The sequence below is a fragment of the Danio aesculapii genome, chromosome 18, assembly GCF_903798145.1.
Source record: "Danio aesculapii chromosome 18, fDanAes4.1, whole genome shotgun sequence".
NCBI classification, from domain to species: Eukaryota; Metazoa; Chordata; class Actinopteri; order Cypriniformes; family Danionidae; genus Danio; species Danio aesculapii.
In genome coordinates this window covers 30,282,778-30,301,759 of record NC_079452.1, presented here as the reverse complement: position 1 = coordinate 30,301,759, position 18,982 = coordinate 30,282,778, and the positions used below count along the sequence as shown (strand labels likewise).

Here is an 18,982-nt window from a genome sequence, read left to right as displayed (position 1 = left end):
CGATAGGTATCATTAAAGAAATATTTACAATATGAACTTGCTTTTGGTTATATCTATACGGCTTTGCGCACATACGCGCGCTCTTGCTCACCAGCAGCAGTAGATTAATCCACGCTGCTTCAAGGCACTACACACACAGCCCCACTCCTTGGTACCCAGCGGCAGGTTTTGTTCCTTATTTAAAGTGTCTTTTATTTTTTAAATCTCTCAAATTCGGCTAACATAATCTCCCTCTGATATATTAGTTCAATTTTGTGATGTAGCTGACCAACACCCCCTGTATACAGTTCACACACTGCAGGTCTACAGTTCTGATGTGTTATGAATTACTTGTTTTAAATGACAGTGAGATGTGCTATATTTAGTTTTTATTGTAAAATATACATTATAATCCAGTACAAAGTAAAATAATAATATTTATTAATGGCCTATTGGCAGCATATAGAAGTTAAGCTTAAATAGTCTAAGTGTGTTTTTTTATTAATATTAAAACAAATTACAACCTAGCCACCTTTTGATTTTATTTCATTTTCGTATATTTTTATCAAACGAAAAATGCAATGAGTCATATTTTGGTTTCAATTTTATTAGAAACTTAATAGCCATTTAGACAACACTACTTCTACAAACATATCAAGATTTTTCGATATATGATTTAACTTAATGATTATTTTGTGAATATGTGGAGTTTTTAATTAGTGTAAATGTCAAATCCTATAAATTAATATTGCATTCCAGATTCTTTTTCCTGCAGAGTTCCTGAAAATTCTCAATCCTTTGATCTGCACTAATTAATATTCAACTTTAAACCACAATATTCATCACCATTTCCAACGAAATCTTCCCATTAATGTTGTTTGATTCATTTGCTTTTATCTAGTTAGGATTTAGGACTTGGTAATGCAGCCCAACACAACAATGACATCATCTTCTAGCAAGTGACATCATTTTTTGGAAAGGAAACAACTGTGGATTTATTTGGCTTGTTACACTCTACAACATCCATCCTTACAGAGAAAATGATAGAAATATGAATGTTGACATTGTTTAACGCTTGTGTGCCGTTGGGGATGTTTTCATCCACTCTGGGGTGATTTTGAGTCTTAATTTGGCCACAACTTTCTGTGTTTCAGCAAATGGAATGATTTTTGGTGACAGATCTTATTTTGACACATATCTGAAAATGCTTTGAAATGCTTCAAAAATTCAACAATATACTTTGGGTAAATTTCTACCTATTCATTATGCTTGGGGCTGTTTTTGCCCCATTGACTTCTATTATAAACACATGTTTTGATTGCAAAGCCATGACACCATATAATCCTTATAATCCATATAATCACCTTTATTATTGGTGGTTTTTCCTGTTGGGAAGAGGTACAACTTTCCATATTTGCTGTTGATCAGCAAAAAAAAAAAGCCTAGTTTCTGGCTTTTATATTGAGTACAGTGTATGTGCATGACAGTGTAAGCGAGACCTTTGAGCACTTACCGTGATATGGTTGAGAAAATGACATGTTTTACTCCATAGAACTCAATATAAAAGTCAGAAACGTTTTTGCACAGGCCTATCTAAAGGGTTAATGGTGCCAACTGATGACCCATGGTAAAAGTAAAAACAATTGACCTCTTCCCAACAGGGAAAACCACCAACAATCAAAAATGCATGATTATGTGGTGTCATGGCTTTGCAATAAAAAGATAATTATAATGGAAGTCAATGGTGCAAAAACAGCCCCGAACATAATGACAGATTAGTCAATTTGAACAATACACAAGGTTTAAAATCATTTAGAATTTTTTTTCATTTTTATAAGCTGTCAAACTTTCTTTATTCCCATTTTCTGGGTTTTCCAAGAAAAAGATTGCATTATACCTAAAGAGTAAAGAGTGCATTATGCTTCCTTAAGTTACAACAGAGGCAACCCAATATTTTAAAAGCCGCAGAGTTCAAAAGGTTGAGCCACAGAGCACAAAAGTGTATACCATCAACAAAACTACTGACTGAGAATCAATAAATGTTCCTCTTCCTCTTTGTGTTCATCATACCTTTCCCCACACAATGTCACTGCTGAGCGCAGGAGGCCATTTGATGAAAACGTCTTTTTCAATCCCGCTATCAAACGCAGCGTAGGACCCTGCTGTCTCATTGGCTGCTATAGCCGGGTCCTAAAGCACACAAACAAATAAAACATCTCTTTCTTGCAAGATACTGAATACATTTCAATACATGTTCCTCTTTCTAATGATATACACAATAGAAGATATTTTGAAGAATGTAATAGTCAGGATAGTCATTGACTTCCACAGTAGAAAATGATACTATGGAAGTCAAAGTATTGTTATAAACTTTAAAAAACATATATAGGTTTGTAACAAATAGTGTTATATGCATTTTTTTTCCAGTGATAAAGAATTGTTCATACCAGAATAAAAATGAATCGCATGCCCTCTCCCCTCATGCGGTCCACCAGAGCAGGCAGTCCCGGGAAGTTTACTTTGTCCAGCGTGAAGTCCATCTGCCTCTCCATGTAGTCAATGTCTGCATACTGAACATCCTTTAAAGGAATTAAAGGATAAATATTACTATAACTCAATGTTTAAAATTAACAATATTTTGGTATCATATTATGGTAACACTACGGTAGCTTGCTGTGAGTGGTTGCTACACTTCACATTTTTGTCCTGTAATATTTTTGTCTTGTTTTCTTTTACAAATATATTCCTTCATTCATTTTCCTTTGGCTCAGTCCAGCATATGTTTTACACAGCGGATACCCTTCCAGCTGCAACCCAGTACTGGGAAACATCCATACACACTCATTCACAAACACATACATTACGGCCAATTTTCTTTCCCAATTCACTTACAGCGCATGTCTTTGGACTGTAGGGAAAATCGAAGCACCCAGAGGAAACACACGCCAGCATAGGGAGAACATGCAAACTCCATACAGAAATGCCAACTGACACAGCCGGGACTCGAACCAGCAACTTTCTTGCTGTGAGACGACAGTGCTAATCATTGAGCCACCGTGTCACCTTACAAATATATAAACTTTTTTAAATTAAGAGGCATTTATTTGGGAAGCAAATGGCACAAGATATTAATTCTTGTTTTGTTTAGTTATTTTTTATTTAACTTAATTTATTTTAATATGTCAGTGGGCTCTGAAAAGGTTATATAACCCCATATATTTATTAGATATTTTTTAACAAACAAACAAATACAAAAAAAAAGTGATTTTGCTTCTCGACAATATGAACCTATACAATGTTTTGATGCTATTTGAGTGTAAAATAAGAACACATGAGGCCATTTCATGCATTTGCTGATTCGAAATTGTGAGTTTTCTGACCAGTTTTGGGGATTTTAGTATTTCTCAAATAGATAGGACCCTATCGAGTATTTGTTTGTCGTTTAAAGATGTTTAATAGATGTTTAAACATAGACGTCTTGGCTAAAACAAGGCTAATTTGGAGTGCCAATGAAAATAGATTAAATAAACAGAAATGAATGACTACACTGTTAACGATTTTTGGAAATTACACAGTATTTAACTGTAATATGACTATTTTACTGTAGGACAGTTATGCACTGTATTTTAAAGTTGAATTGTGAAAATTACTGTATATTTTACATTAATGATATACATACCATTCTGTAAATACATATACAGTAAGATAAATGGTACTGCAAATGTAAATACAGTCATTTAGTTGTAATTTTTTTTACAGTAAGTTACTGGTGAACTGCTGCCAGGAAGTTATTGTAGGTTCTACAGGACAATATTAACGGAGTACACATATAAAATCTATCAGATCTGTCTATTAGACGTCTATTAAATTTACACAAAAATGCAAATGTGACATGTAGTTGATTGAAAGTTAGTTTGGTGATGCCTTTCGTAGAACTGCTAACAAAAGAACTTTGACAGCATTTTTAGAAAATATGACATTATTTCGTACTTTTAGCATTAAACCACTCTGAAATGACAGTTCAGTGAGAGTAACTGTGTTTACTGATGCATTCAGAGGAAGAATAAATGTGATGAGATGACTTACATAGGGGATATCAGCAGCTCTCATGTCTCTGTAAAGATCCGCGATCTCTGTATCGTTGGCGTAGCCATAGCGACAAAGCTGGAATCCAAGCGACCAATAGGCTGGAAGAACCGGTCGGCCAATCATCTGTCAAGACAAAATGCACAAACCGAGATGAAAATGTTTTTACATTTTATGCAAATAGATTTAGGACATAAATATTCAAGTGGCTTAAGAGAATCTAATAGTCCCTTCTGTCTATGTGACAAGCGAGTTTCTTTTAGATAAATATTTATGTATTTCATTTATGCGTGTGAGTTTTCAAATGTTATTTTGTGTGTGTATGTGTGTGTGTGTTTAGACTGAGTACACTGTGGGCAATGAGGCAGAGAGACTCCAGCTGCTAAACCTCATCAAACCAGGAATAACACACAAGCACACACTCACATGCCTATATATGGTTTATGAGGACTTTTTATAGTCATAATGTATTTTATACTATTAAAAATGCTTATTATATGGCCTTACCCTAACCCTAATCCCAATCTTCACAGTAAACCTGTGAAAACTTTTGAATGTCAAAAACCCTGTTAAGTATGCTTTTTAAGCATTTTGATTCATGACACATAGCAATGAAAGGCATGTCCTCATAAATCACCTTAAAGATACCCCTTTTACAAGATGTAAAATAAGTCTCTGATGTCCCTAGAGTGTGTATGTAAAGTTTCAGCTCAAGATCCCACACAAATACTGTTTTATAGCTCTTTAAAACTGCCCCTTTTAGACTTTGATCTAAACTGTGTTGTTTTGGAGACTGTCGCTTTAAATTCAAATGAGACTGTGCTCTTTTGAAAAGAGGGTGGAGCTACAAATGCTAATGTGTTAGCATAGTGGCAGATTCAAAAACAAGGCAAATATCCTATGCTAATAGGGGAAAGATCATCACTAATGGGTGGGGCTTTCCCGCTCTGATGACACGTTCAAAGGGAGAATGTCAATCAGAGTGTTTCTCCAGACTGTTTTAATCAAGTGTGATTATAAAAAATAAAATAATTATTTTTTACCATTAGAAGCTGGTTATATTCACAGACTGTTGCCACACAGCTGTGTTTAAACCCCTTATAATAGGTCCCATTTAATAGAGTATAACCAGGTCAGACCCATGTCATTATACAAATTTGTGTCCTTGTAAACCATATAAACCTGTATACACACACACCTCAGTGTACTGCTGAACCACTTCTTCTGGTGTGGGTCCCAACACCATGTAGAAGTCCAAGATCCCTCCGATGGTGCGGTAGGTTAAGGCTGGAGTAGGCTGGAAGGAAACATCTGAGAGATTTAAGAAAAAAACAAAACACAGTCAATGTGTTACCTCATTCATTATTTATCCCATTACTCTTACAGTTCCTTGGCAAAAATAGTCAATGGATGGCATCTAACATTTTTATGATCATTACTATACCGTTTTTAATAGTTTACATATTAAGGATCACATAAAATGAAATGTTAAAAACTAGTCTCAGTTAGGTCATAATGTCAAAATATAAAAACTGTAATGCGACTGTATTTTGGAAAAGGCACCTTTATTTTTAATGTTGAGTTGTGATATCTCTTGTCTCTTCCTAATATTATAATCATCACATATAACATAACATATTATTACATTTTTAAAGTAATTTACAGTATTTAAATTATTTATGCTAATGTTATATATACCGTAAGTATATAGGTACTTTATATATATATATATATATATATATATATATATATATATATATATAAATATATATATATATATATATATATATATATATATATATATATATATATATATATATATATATATATATCATTATATATATCATTATTAGGTGTGTAACAGGTAACAGTATATAATATTGTTTTTAGACATGCATACATATACATATATATATATATATATATATATATATATATATACACCAACTAAACTGTAAATATTTCACACTTTTTGATAATATATTACTTGACAAAAAGGCCTTTTCCATGCATATTCTTCATTATCAAGTGTGATTTTGCTTCACTTTACTATAAACTAAATACTGCTGGCTATTAAAAATAAAGAATAAGCGCTACAATATGCATATTCCTAACTTTCTTTGTGAAGTTTATAAACTAATAAACTAATTTCGAGAGGATCACAGGTTATGATTGCTTGCAGCTGGTCCAGCATTATCAAATTTATGATTCACCAATCAGACGATTCCAAAGTCACTATACATACCCTAAGTTCCATATAACAGAATCCCCCCTTCCACCCCTACTCCTCCTCCTTTCCTAGATGGGTGGCACAGTGGCCCAGTGGTTAGCACTGTTGCCTCACAGCAAGAACGTCATTGGTTCTAGTCCTTACCAAGCCAGCCAAAGTTTCTGTGTGAGTTTACACGTTCTCACCATGCTCACGTGGGTTTCCCCCGGGTTCCTTCCACCATCCAAAAACATGCAACTTGAGTTAATTGACTAATCCAAATAGGCACCATATACATGCTCCTACTAAGTAGTTATCTCTTAATAGCCATCACTATCTGTTCATTAGCTACTTCAGCAGGGGAGTTCTTTGGACTGATCTACCTGAGCTCAAACACCCTCTCGCCTTGCAAACGGGAGAGAGCCCCAGGCTCGAGGATCTTATGAGCTCAGGGCTTTCTCCCGGGACAGCATACCAAACAAGCTTCATAATCAATCATCAGCTAAGTGTGAACTCTTGAATTTATCTAAAAGAATACAAAACATAGTACCAGCTAAACTGTGAATATTTTCATAATATATTTCTGTTCATATCTTATTATAATATTTTGATGGGAACTGGAGAGAGGAGTGTTGAATTTGTAGTATTGCATTTTTTAACATATTATTTATTTAGAATTGTTTTTCATTGCTTTTTCCATGCATAACCTTCAAGTGGGATTTTGCTTCACTTTAATATAAACTAAATACTAATAAAGAATAGACTGTTCGATTTAATATTTTTGCAATTTATCTTTATCTAAAATTTACAATTTGTCTTTAACTTTATATAAAAATTGTATATAAGTGTGATTGTGCTTCACTTTAATATAAACTAAATACTGCCGGCTATTAAAAATTGAAAAGAAAAAAAGAGAATAGGCTCTTCAATATGTGTATGTTCCTAATGTTCTCCTACAAAGAAAAAAAAATGTCAACACAATCCCGAAAACCATTTTCCGAGGTCTTTAACACCTCCTTTCCTGTCCATTTCTGCCTCATTATGTATGCGGCGAGGTGTTAAACACATCTGCATTCAAATAGAAGGGGCATTTCTTTTAACTTCTCTGAGTAAAGTGAACCACATCAAAGCTATTCTCCTGCTGCGGTTTTCAAGATCCTCATTTACTCCAGTGCCTGCGCGAGTGTGTTTATGTAAGAATTAAAACGTGTGTGTGTGTGTGAGACGGCGGTTGAATGCAGAGCACTTTCTGAAAGCACAACTCTGGTAAAAGCCCTACTGCAGCAACACCATTATGTTTAAGCAGCTCGAGAAATAAAAACTCCTGCAATAAGCATAACAGTTCCTCACAGAACAGCTCAATGACAGCCTCTCACCTCTGATAAATAGCGGCCACTCTAATCGCGACTTTAAGACCTGCTGACAAAACTCGCGCCGGTTTTGGAGCCGGTGAGTGACTGAGTTGTTTGTTCCGATACTAAAGATGCAGCAAGTGGGCAAGTTTTAGACTCATAATTAAACAATAAAGCATACTGTAATGGCCTTTCCATAAACAATGATGGGAAGGGTGCATACAGTTATTTTGTACAACTTAATTGCAGTAGTTAATCAGGGATACAAAGTTGTCTACGGTGAAAAACCTAACAAAGATGTGATCTTTGCTTTATATACAGTGCTTCTACTAAATACTAAAGGGTCTGAATACTTAGCAGACCCCCCAGTTTTTCACGCTTCCCCATTCGCTGAATCCAACGCAAAATCAACAGAAAGTTGCAAATTTTGGCCATCCTGCTAAATTCTTAATTTAAATGCAAAATAATCCCCCCAAAAATGTAAATAATCTCATAAAACATTCAATTCCAAACCATATAATCAATTTCTATTTATTTCAGTTTGCAATTAATTGTCTTACATGACTTGTGCACGGGATGCATTTGAGTGTCTCTCAAAAAATGACGTCTCACCTGCGCCCTCACAATCCTTACATGGAATAGGGAGCGGAGGATGTTTTGCAGACTGTACAGTAAGCAGATGAGGATAAAGCACGAGTGGTTTACATGTGAAGTCAATGCAAAGATGCGATTAGACATCCTATGGTGCAAATTGGGTGTTTTTTTGCGTTTGACATGCTTCAGACTGTAAGGTGCATCTCATGTTTTTACATGATAAAAAATGATGACAAAAAGTCATGACAACCAATCCTCTGAATCGGATTTCTTAAACATTTAGATCGGATTTCTTAACTCCTAATGTCGCTAATTAACACACTCAATGCATTTTACTTCAACACATCCCATAATTTCTAAAATATCAGCCTATACCAAATGGTTGATATGTCGGTTTATGGTTAAAGTACCAGAATTAATACATATACTATGAAATATCAAAAAAAAAAATGAAGTGTAAGACCAATTTATTTAAAAAATATTCAAAATAAAACATTTTTGAATACTAAATCATCATTATTTTTTGAAGTATGCCATAAGATATATTAGATTCTCATTTAACATGTTTTCTTCTTATTTATTTATTTATTTTTTTTTACAATAAAACCAAATTCAAGTGTAGTAGTGCAACAGGATTATGTTTGTTTGATTATTTTGTAAACCAACAATGCTGTGTGTGTGAACCATTGTTTAAAACTGTCAGTCTTTAAATGACTTTAATAGTCATCATCTAAAATAGTCAAAATATGGACAACCATTTGGTAGAGCAGGCAGTCAAAGGGTTAACTTAATTTAATAAACTGATTTTTAATTATACAAAGTTTAACGTAATATTTTTAGTCAAAAGACTAGAAAAGTTCATTTGTTTCAACTAAAAAGGCAGAAACAGAAATGACTTTGATTGGCCGTGAAGGTCACCGGTTCATCGCTGTTCACCGAGTGCAAACACAGAAACAGGGACACTAGAGTGCTTCAAAGCCCCGAAGATCAGTTGATGCATCGCTCGTATGCCAGCTCATAGACTGATTAGCTGAATGGCGCGACCTTGAAACGCTCCAGTGTCCCTGTCTCTGTGTTTGCACTCTGTAAACAGCGGTAAAACGGTAAATCACATTCATTTCTGTTGAGCACGTGAACACAATGGCCAATCAGCAGTGTTTAAGTACACGCTCAACAGCACTTAATTGGTACCGAAATTCTAGCATCGTGACAACACTAGTAAAAAGTACTGTGAAAAATGCCTCGGAGCTCATTCACACTGCACGCGTCTTTGTGTCTGTGCTGTAAAAAAATCCTCCTGCGTTAATTTTTTTTGTTGAATCAAATGAGCTTTTCTAGTCATCTCAAGCTAAATCAGTCAAACTAACTATTGTTACTTTTGCAACTATATTACATTAAACTTTGTATAAAAAATATAGTTGAAATCTGGTTAACTTATTAAATTACATTGAAGTAACATAAAAGCATGTGTTGTCATGACTTTTGTCCTAATATTTTAGTGTAAAAACATAAGCGCTCAGTAATTGTTAAAAAAAAAAAACATAGCATAAAGATTGAGTGTATCCAGACACAACCACTGCTTGCTTGTAAACAGAAACTTGCAACAAAACCCCACCTTCAAGTTCCTCTGATTGTTTTTTTATTTGTTAAACAATAGAGAATTAGCACATTAGAGAGGAAAAACACATTCTGTGTGAACAGCCCCTTAAACTGCAGTCTAATGACCAAGTGAGACATGAATGAATAGTGTGTGTGTGTGTGTTTAAGGCCCCGTATACACTAATATGTTTTAGTTTTAAAACGCATAAGTTTTGCTATGGGTATGCCATCCATCCACACTACGCCCGAGTGTTTTGGAAACGCTAAAGAGGCCGTTTTTTATTCTGAAACGCTGCTGCTCTGTCTCAGTGTGGAAGGGGAAAATGGAGACATCTGAAAATGGAGGCGGGACTGCAGATATTCAATGTCTGATTGGGGCTTTTCCTCAATATTAAGTAGCCTACACACAGTTCCGTCTTGCATCCCCTCCTTGTGAGTTCAGACTTCCCAAGTTTGATATGGAAAACAAACTCCCGAGGACAAGTCGGGTAAATCTTCAAAGGGAACAGCGTACTTCATAACCTCATTCACATCACCCTGGCTACGTTGTTTCACTTTCTTAGCAATAAAATGAAGACATGATATGAGGAACTGCCTATTTTTATTTTGATATTACCTTAACAGACACCAAAAATGTTGAGGCGTCGTGTAGCTACATATTCATATGACCGTCATCTTCACTGTATAACAAAACGGAGCCGATAACATCACTGCCTTTCATTTTCATTGAAAATACGAAACATACCCCGTCTCTTTAGCTGAATATCAGTTATAATAATCAATAATGGCATTATAAAAGTATAACATACAATAAGTTTATACGATATAGGAAATAAAGGCAAGCAATCAGTCAATATACAGAATGTACGTGGTTACATTAATTATTAACTTATCTTTGTGCTCAGCCAAAACACGTTACCTGAGAACAAGTAATAGATTCAAAAGACCAAAGTCGGGGAATACGTCGTTAGATATACACAACAAAATGAATTAAATATCACGTTTAACAAATATAGTGAGATTAGATCCAGTGGTAGATCATTGATGACCAGTCCGACGAGCACAGCTCTCTTCTGGGTAGATATGCTGCAGTGCATGCCGTGTGTGGTCATGTGATGTGCGTTTTCAGTAGTGTGGTGTAGACGGAGAGTTGTTCTTAAACGCTGGATGAAATGCTATTGTAGACGTGGATCGTTTTCATTCTAAAACGCCGTTTTAAAACTAAAACCGACTAGTGTAAACGGGGCCTAAGAGTGTAAGAAAGACCTTTGGATACCTCTCTTGATATGTTTGAAAAAAAATGAGACACTTTATTTTGATGGTGCGTTTGTTGAATTAAGTTACATTGCATCTACATGCCAACTCATTCTCATTAGATCATATAAGTAGACTGTTAGGTTGGGGTTAGGGTTAGTGTAAGTTGACATGTACTTGCAAAGTTTCTTATAGTCAGTTAGGGTTAGTTTGTTTCAACAGATATTAAGCAGACATCTTATTTATACTCAATTGGACCATCAAAATAAAATGTAACTCAGAACATGGTAAATATAGAAAGTATAATCTGCTGTTTCACTCCATAGAACTCCATATAAAAGCCAGAGACTTGTTATGTGTGTGTTTATACTCACCCATGGCATTGCTGTTGAGCAGGAGGATGCCATGAGCCTTCTTACTTTTCTCCATACCCATGTAGAAAGGATGGATTCCGTAACTGTTCAGCTTGAACTACAGATGGAGAGACAGAGATTAGAGTTTGGGTTTGCGATGTGATTTCAGTTCAGTGTTAAACAGACAATTAAGTGTTAATGAGAGATTTTTATGTGGCTTAAAGGAATGAACCCTGCAAATCCCATCTCTCTGTTTTAATTAGGCTAATTACATCTCTCTTCCTTCATGTAACTCTCACTCTTTTGCTTCTCTCTTTCTTTGGATTTTGTGCCATGATGTGAGTCAGGAATAAAATCATTAGCTTGTCCATTATGAACGAATGACAGCCTATAATGTTAGCAGGTCTGAGCTGAGAAGTGAATGAACGAAGTGAATATTTCTGTATGTCACTTTTTAAAATCGACTCGTATAAGAAAAGTCCTCTGCACTTTCTCCAGAATCTCTTCTGCCAAAGTTGCCAAAGCCTACATTTATATCTTTGTGTGCGTGTGTATATGTGTGTGTGTGTGTGTGTGTGTTGTTTTGCTATTAATTTATTTAGAAAGTTTACTTTTTTGCTCACCAAGACAGCATTTATTAGATCAAAAATAAATCAAGTAGAGACTTACTATAGAGACTATACTATATTTTATCTACTATATTTTACTATAGAGACTACAGTAAAATAATAATATGATTTCAAATTCTATATATTTTTTATTTGAATATATTTTAGATTTGTTTTTCATTTATAAATAAAACAGCTTTTCATTTTTGTGTAAAACATGCTACATTTCTCTTGATTTTTTGATGAACAGAAGGTTGACCATAACAGCATTTGTTTAAACTGAAGACTTTTATTATGTAATTACTGTCACTGCTGATTAATATGTGTCTGCTAAATACAAGCATATATATTATACATTTTATTTGTTTAAATGTTATTATATACACAATAAACAATTAATTTTCTTAATTTAATTTATTTATAACTTATACAATAACTTAATAATAACTTAAGTTTTTACAAATGTATATATTTGTTTATTTTATTTATTCATTCATTCATTTTCTTTTCAGCTTAGTCCCTTTATTAATCCAGGCACGCCGCTGCGAAATGAACCGCCAACTTATCCAGCACCTGTTTTACGCAGCGGAAGCCCTTCCAGCCAGAGACGTAGCGGACATTTTAAAAGTGGGGGGGACGGCTGTATGAGACATACGTTCATATAATTATTAATCACCTGTTTCTAAATGGTCTGTCTCTAAAAGTGAGGGGGACGCATATATAATTATATAAAATTAAGACAATTCTTCCTGTCATTTTTTCGTATATGTAACAGAGGCCAGCTCTAAAGGTGCTCTAGCGACAGACATTAGAGGTCATGGTCTTTAGCCTTCTTGTTAGAGCAATACAACGCCAATACAAAGAATCGCCGGTTCAATCCCAGCTCAGACCGGTTAGGGTACAGTAGGACTGGTGGATTACACTTGAGGTCTCTTTCGGGATGAGAGTGAGGATTCGGGGGGTGAGTGTACCATCTTTATACAATAACTTGCCTAATTACCCTAACCTGCCTAGTTAAGCTAATTAACCCAGTTAAGCCTTTAAATGTCCCATTAAGCTGTATAGAAGTGGTTTGAAAAATATGTAGTCAAATATTATTTACTGTCATCATGACAAAGATAAAATAAATCAGTTATAAGAAATGAGTTATTAAAACTATTATGTTTAGAAATGTGCTGAAAAAATCTGCTCTCCGTTAAACAGAAATTGGGGAAAAAAATAAACAGGGGGGCTAATAATTCTGACTTCAACTATATATTCAGTAGTCAACATTTGAAGTGGATCAAAAATGTTTTTCAAACTTGTTTTAAGGCAAGAATGGGTGTTGTTTAATAGTTTTAGGACAACTTTGATGAAGGTTTTGAACCACTTCAAATGTTGAATACTAATATACATATACATATACATATACATATACATATACACAGTTGAATTCAGAATTATTAGTCCCTCTGTTTATTTTTTCCCCATTTTCTGTTTAGCGGAGAGCAGATGTTTTCAACACATTTCTAAACATAATAGTTTTAATAACTCATTTCTAATAACTGATTTATTTTATCTTTGTCATGATGACAGTAAATAATATTTGACTAGATATTTTTCAAGACACTTCTATACAGCTTAAAGTGATATTTAAAGGCTTAACTAGGTTAATTAGGTTAGGGTATGTAGGTTAGGGTAATTATGCAAGTTATTGTATAATGATGGTTTGTTCTGTAGACTATCAAAAAAGCTTGACGGGGCTAATAATTTTGACATTAAAATGGTGTTAAAAAAATTAAAAACTGCTTTTATTCTAGCCGAAATAAAACAAAAAAGACTTTCTCCAGAAGAAAAAAATATTATCATATACTTTATGATACTACATATTATTTATATACTATGAAAATTCAAAAGTGGGCTAATAATTCTGACTTCAACTGCACATATATACACTACCGGTCAAAAGTTTGGGGTCTTCATCAAGGCAGCATTTATTAAATGTAAAAAAAGCTAAATTGGTAAATACTTATTAATTAAAAATTTATTTACTACTTATTGTATGTAGTTTCAAATGAAATTATAACTCCAGTCATTATTGCTTTTATTACTATTCCCTTTAATAATTACCATTACCATTAACAATAACATTAGTAATAATAGTAATAATAATAATTATAATAATTAATATTAGAGAGATTTCTGAAGGATCATGTGACTCTGAAGACTGGAGTAATGAAGCTGAAAGTTCATCATTAAAATTACTGGAATCAATTATTAAATTAAATTATGAGCTACTTTTGAACAGTTATTTTAAAATATGAAAACTATTTTACTATTAACTATTATACAATTTTTACTGTATTTTATTAATCTGTGTATACAAAGTTTACTTCTTAGTTTCTGGCTGAAGTACACAATGCATGATTCGTGAAGGCAAACTAAGATTTACAAAAGTGTCCAGTTTTAAGTGGCCTTAAAGGGATAGTTCACCTAAAAAACTTGTTTAAAACTTGTTTGACTTTTTTTGTGGTCTGTTGAACACAAAAGAATATATTTTGAAGAAAGCTGGTAACCACTGACGTCCATAGTCTTTGTTTTTCCAGCTATGAAGGTCAATGGTTACCGGTTCGCAGCATTCTTCTGAATGACTTCCATTGTGTTCAACTGAAAAAAAAACTCTTCAAGGTTTAAAACCTGTAAATAAGGATATTAATTTCTAACCTTTTCAACTGTCTCTTTAAAAAAGAGTCAGTCTATAGTCTTGAGTCGTCTGTAACATGATGTGTGAAGTGTGTGTGACAGATCACGTAAAAAAACTCACCCCTGGAGGCTGGTCTTTGGCAAACAGGCCATATGTGTGAAAGTTGAAGTCATGTTTATAGCTGGGATGCTCTGTTTCACCAAAACCATAGACGTATTCGGTAGGGAGACGTGTGATGATCTGGATGAACTGTTCTGAGAAGATGAAGCCTGGCAGAGCCGAGTCAAATCTAGAGAGAATGAGAGTGAACAAAACGTGTTTTCTGCCTTCTTTCATTAAGGAGGCAAACTGTGCTTTTATAGCCCTAAAACTCTCTGAAAACCCTAAAAGTGCACCATCAGCGCTGCTATTTCTGCACTAAACTCACCAGCTTTCTCTACAAAACGCTCTTGCTTTCTCCAATTCATTTGTAGCTGAAATACCTAGGGAACTCTTGACATGATAATCTCTTTCTAAAACAATTTAAATAGCACATCCATATGTTTGCATTTCAATTAAAATATCAAATATTTTGACTGAATGTAAAAAACTTAAACATTACAGCATGAGCTAGCAACATCCAGGTCATAGGTTCAGTTCCCATGAATACTGATAAAAAGTTGACTTTGAATACAATGGAAAAGCATCTAGCACATGCATAAATATAAATGCAAAATGCATAATATTAATCAGGGTTTCTGCAGGTTTCACCAAGTTAAATGCAAGACTTTTTAGGCCCTTTTTAAGACCATTATGAATGAAATTTTAGACTCATAAACCACTAAAGGCTAAGGATTTTTTCAAATGGCCCAGATGGAAAAGATCCTATCAAAAATATTATAATTTAAGACATTTAATAATACAATAATACATTAATAATAAACAGTTAAAATATTTTAGATTTTATTTCTTAGCTAAATATTTTTAATATTGTGTAAAAACAAGCAAGCTTTACTTGTATCTATTTACTTTTTTCCCAATATAAACTTTTTTAAATAATAAAAACAAATGAACAAATGCTTTTTCTGCTACAGCCCACCGTCTGTGGAATGGTCTGCCTTTACACATCAGGTCATGTTCTTCCCTTGGTGCTTTTAAGTCTCATCTAAAAAATTCACCTTCTGTCTCCTGCTTTTTGATTGCAATTAATTAATTTTAAATAATTTTATATATTTTGCTTGATTTTATATATAAGTATAGATTTTGTATGCTGGTCTTTTTGTAAAGCACTATGGTCAACATCTGTTGTTTTTAAATGTGCTCTATAAATAAAGCAAACAAACGTTTTAAAAGTTTAAAAACTATATAAAACTAAATCTACGCACAACAATCTGTCCAGGTCGGTGTCCTCAGCAGTAAATACATGGATAACTTTTAGACAAATGTTATTGTAAGGAAAATAATTAAACCAATAAGATAAAAAGTTAAAAATCACCTTTTTAAATAAAAAATATAAAGATTAAAGTTTTATTGAGATGGTTTTGGCCAGATTGGGAAGCAATACATGAACAAAGGAAAATTAAGACCTGTTTAAAAAAAATTAAGACCTACAACACAGTATTTTAGTAAATTTAGGACTTTTTAAGGCCTAAAATTTGGATTTTGAGATTTAAACCATTTTAAGACCTCGCGGAAAACCTGATTAATGAATAAGTTGATTAAAAATGGAGAACGAGTACGTAATATACATATATTTCCATGTATATTCATTTAAATGTAATCCAAAATCAACTGTTGCCATCCATAAATTGTGACAGCGATTTCATTTAGACATGTCATTTTCAGTTCTGTCCAATGACAATTGGACAGACGGTAAAAGCATTAAAAAAAACGGACACCAAATTTTCAGTGGAAGTTACATTACAGCTTATTGCCAAAGGAATCTCTCTGGATTCCACGTAAACAGAATCAATCAGGTGTTTTACTCACAAAACTTCTGATGAGTCCTTTCTGACCACTCGGATTCCAAATGGCACTTCACTGATTTCCACCTTATAGTTTCTTTTGTCTTCTGAAGTCTCAGGTGCGGATGGCAGGTTGAGGGAAACAGGGACCTCATAGCGGGCATCTTCTGGGTCAAAGACCTAGATAAATAGCAGCAAAATCTTACTCTTTTATATGGCTTTATGTTTAAGATTTATTATTTGTATGTTCATATATAATTTTTAATTTTTTATAATTTAATGCAATTTAAAGTGGTCATGAACTGAGATCTCAACTTTAGGTTCAGCTTTTGATATAAAAGAGGTAATTGTACTAAAAGAATATCCTGCAAGTTTCGAAGCTGAAAACATCTTTGTTACTAAAACCATAGCTTTTTTTGACAACAGGCCCAGAAAACGACAGATCCTGGAATTTACCTATCTATGACATCATACTGTAGGTAGGTTATACACCACCTCCACTTATCAAAGCCTGATTCTGTAGCCCCATGACTCACAAAGTGTGTGGTCGGATTGAGTGCGATCAGTTCCTCAAATGAATAGAAGGTTAAACACTAGTTTACTATGCAAAACTGTTATCCAATCAGCAGTAGGTGTTTACATTCAAGCCGTCAAAAGGGGAAACCCAGAAAATATCGACACATTCTCCGACATGACCTCAAAACCAGGGTAGAAAAAACCTTATTACTTATTGATTTTGATGTTTTTTTTAGGGGGTTTTAACCTTTAATGGATAGAATAGTGCAGAGAATTGACAGGAAATAGTTGGGGGCGGGGAAGGGTCGGCAAGGGACCTCGAGCCGGGAATCGAACTCGGGTCGCCGCGAGCACCATGGTGCTCTATGTCGGTGCACTTAACCACTAGGCTCTTGGCGTCGACAGATTTTGAAGTTTTTGAAAGTAAAACTCAGATGGACATCAAAAGTTGACCTCGGACAAAGGAATAAAACTATTCAAAAAGCCAGTTCATGACCCCTTTCATACATAATAAAAAATAAATAAACATAAATATAAAAATGCAGCAATATAGCATGGTTTTGGTTATAATTCTCAAAAGAACAACGTAAACCTTAAATACAGTGCGAGTAACCTAAATGTTAGTCTCTTCAATTTAGAAAAACATACCTTCCACCGTAGGCTGTTCTCACTGAGGTATGTGATTTCCACACGAAGCTTGTTGATGTCTCGAGACTGAGAACGCTGACTTGAGAAAGCTGCATTGCGCTCTATATCTACAGTGATGCCACTTGGTGTTTCAACCACATTGCTGGTTTTGTAGCCATGGTTATCTGGGTAATAACACTTGGGAAAAGCTGAAGGCTAGGAAAGATGGAAAAAAACATGCAAAGATTGATACAGCTAATGACACAAAAGTTCATGGAAAATGGAGTAGAAAAATAGTTATTGAAAATGCTTATCGCAGAGTGAATCTAACCTGTTCACAGTTTAACAAAAGTTACTCCTATAATATATGCAAAGCATCATTGATAAAGGTGGATATTTAAGGCTTAACGTTAACGTTTAAGTCACATACAAACCACAATGATTATCATACGCGATTATTTCCTCATAACTAAACAAAGGGTCCTAATGTGAGTGTCCACACCGACCTGCAAACACCGGCCATGCATAAAAGTGTCACTAAAAAATCTACTTTTTTAAAAACAATGTTAAAAACTGGCTGAGATTGGAGCTTTTGTTGATGTGCCTGGAGCTGCTGAAGTTACAGTAAAACTAGCCGAGCAGACAGGAATTGCAGATTAAAAATGTTAAAAATGTATTCAATATTTATTTCACTTAATTTTACTGTAACTATTTTTTTCCAATTTTTTGATCAGGTGTTTGTGTGCTGTAATCGAGGAGGAAAATATTATGGGATAAATACACACATAAAAAAAGTGTGGGGTGACTTCTTCTGTGTAACAAGCGAGAAAAAAAAAAACTCTCAAAAAACGCTGGTGATAAGTGCAATAGATAAATATCAAACCAAACTAGGGCGTGCTGGCCAAAGTTGACCCATGGTAACCTTTGATTTGACCCACTGTACCATCTGAAAAGATGGAGAATGATAGGGAAGGTTGGGGCAAATGCCTTTAACAAAGATTGTTAAGTGAGGTTTATTAATAAACTAATTTCGAGAGGATCACGTGCTTATGATTTATCACAGCCGGTCTCCCATTAAGCTAATCAGTATCATCCAATCATATGAGCCATAAGCTACTATAAATAACCACAGTTTTCAGTCCACTTTATCTTCATTTGGAAGAAACCCCCCTTCCTCCC

At 34.2% G+C, this 18,982-nt stretch overlaps 1 protein-coding gene across 1 annotated transcript in view; it reads right to left on the bottom strand.

The window, feature by feature from the left end:
* si (sucrase-isomaltase (alpha-glucosidase)) overlaps positions 1 to 18,982 on the bottom strand; it is a 178,207-nt gene that overhangs the window by 48,073 nt on the left and 111,152 nt on the right. Inside the window, exons 28-35 of the mRNA XM_056478595.1 lie at positions 17,825 to 18,001; positions 16,686 to 16,840; positions 14,838 to 15,006; positions 11,448 to 11,544; positions 5,264 to 5,376; positions 4,066 to 4,191; positions 2,427 to 2,558; positions 2,050 to 2,169 (exon numbers count right to left, since the gene is read on the bottom strand). Of these exons, the coding sequence (XP_056334570.1) occupies positions 2,050 to 2,169; positions 2,427 to 2,558; positions 4,066 to 4,191; positions 5,264 to 5,376; positions 11,448 to 11,544; positions 14,838 to 15,006; positions 16,686 to 16,840; positions 17,825 to 18,001 (1,089 nt within the window). The remainder of the gene's footprint in view (positions 1 to 2,049; positions 2,170 to 2,426; positions 2,559 to 4,065; positions 4,192 to 5,263; positions 5,377 to 11,447; positions 11,545 to 14,837; positions 15,007 to 16,685; positions 16,841 to 17,824; positions 18,002 to 18,982) is intronic.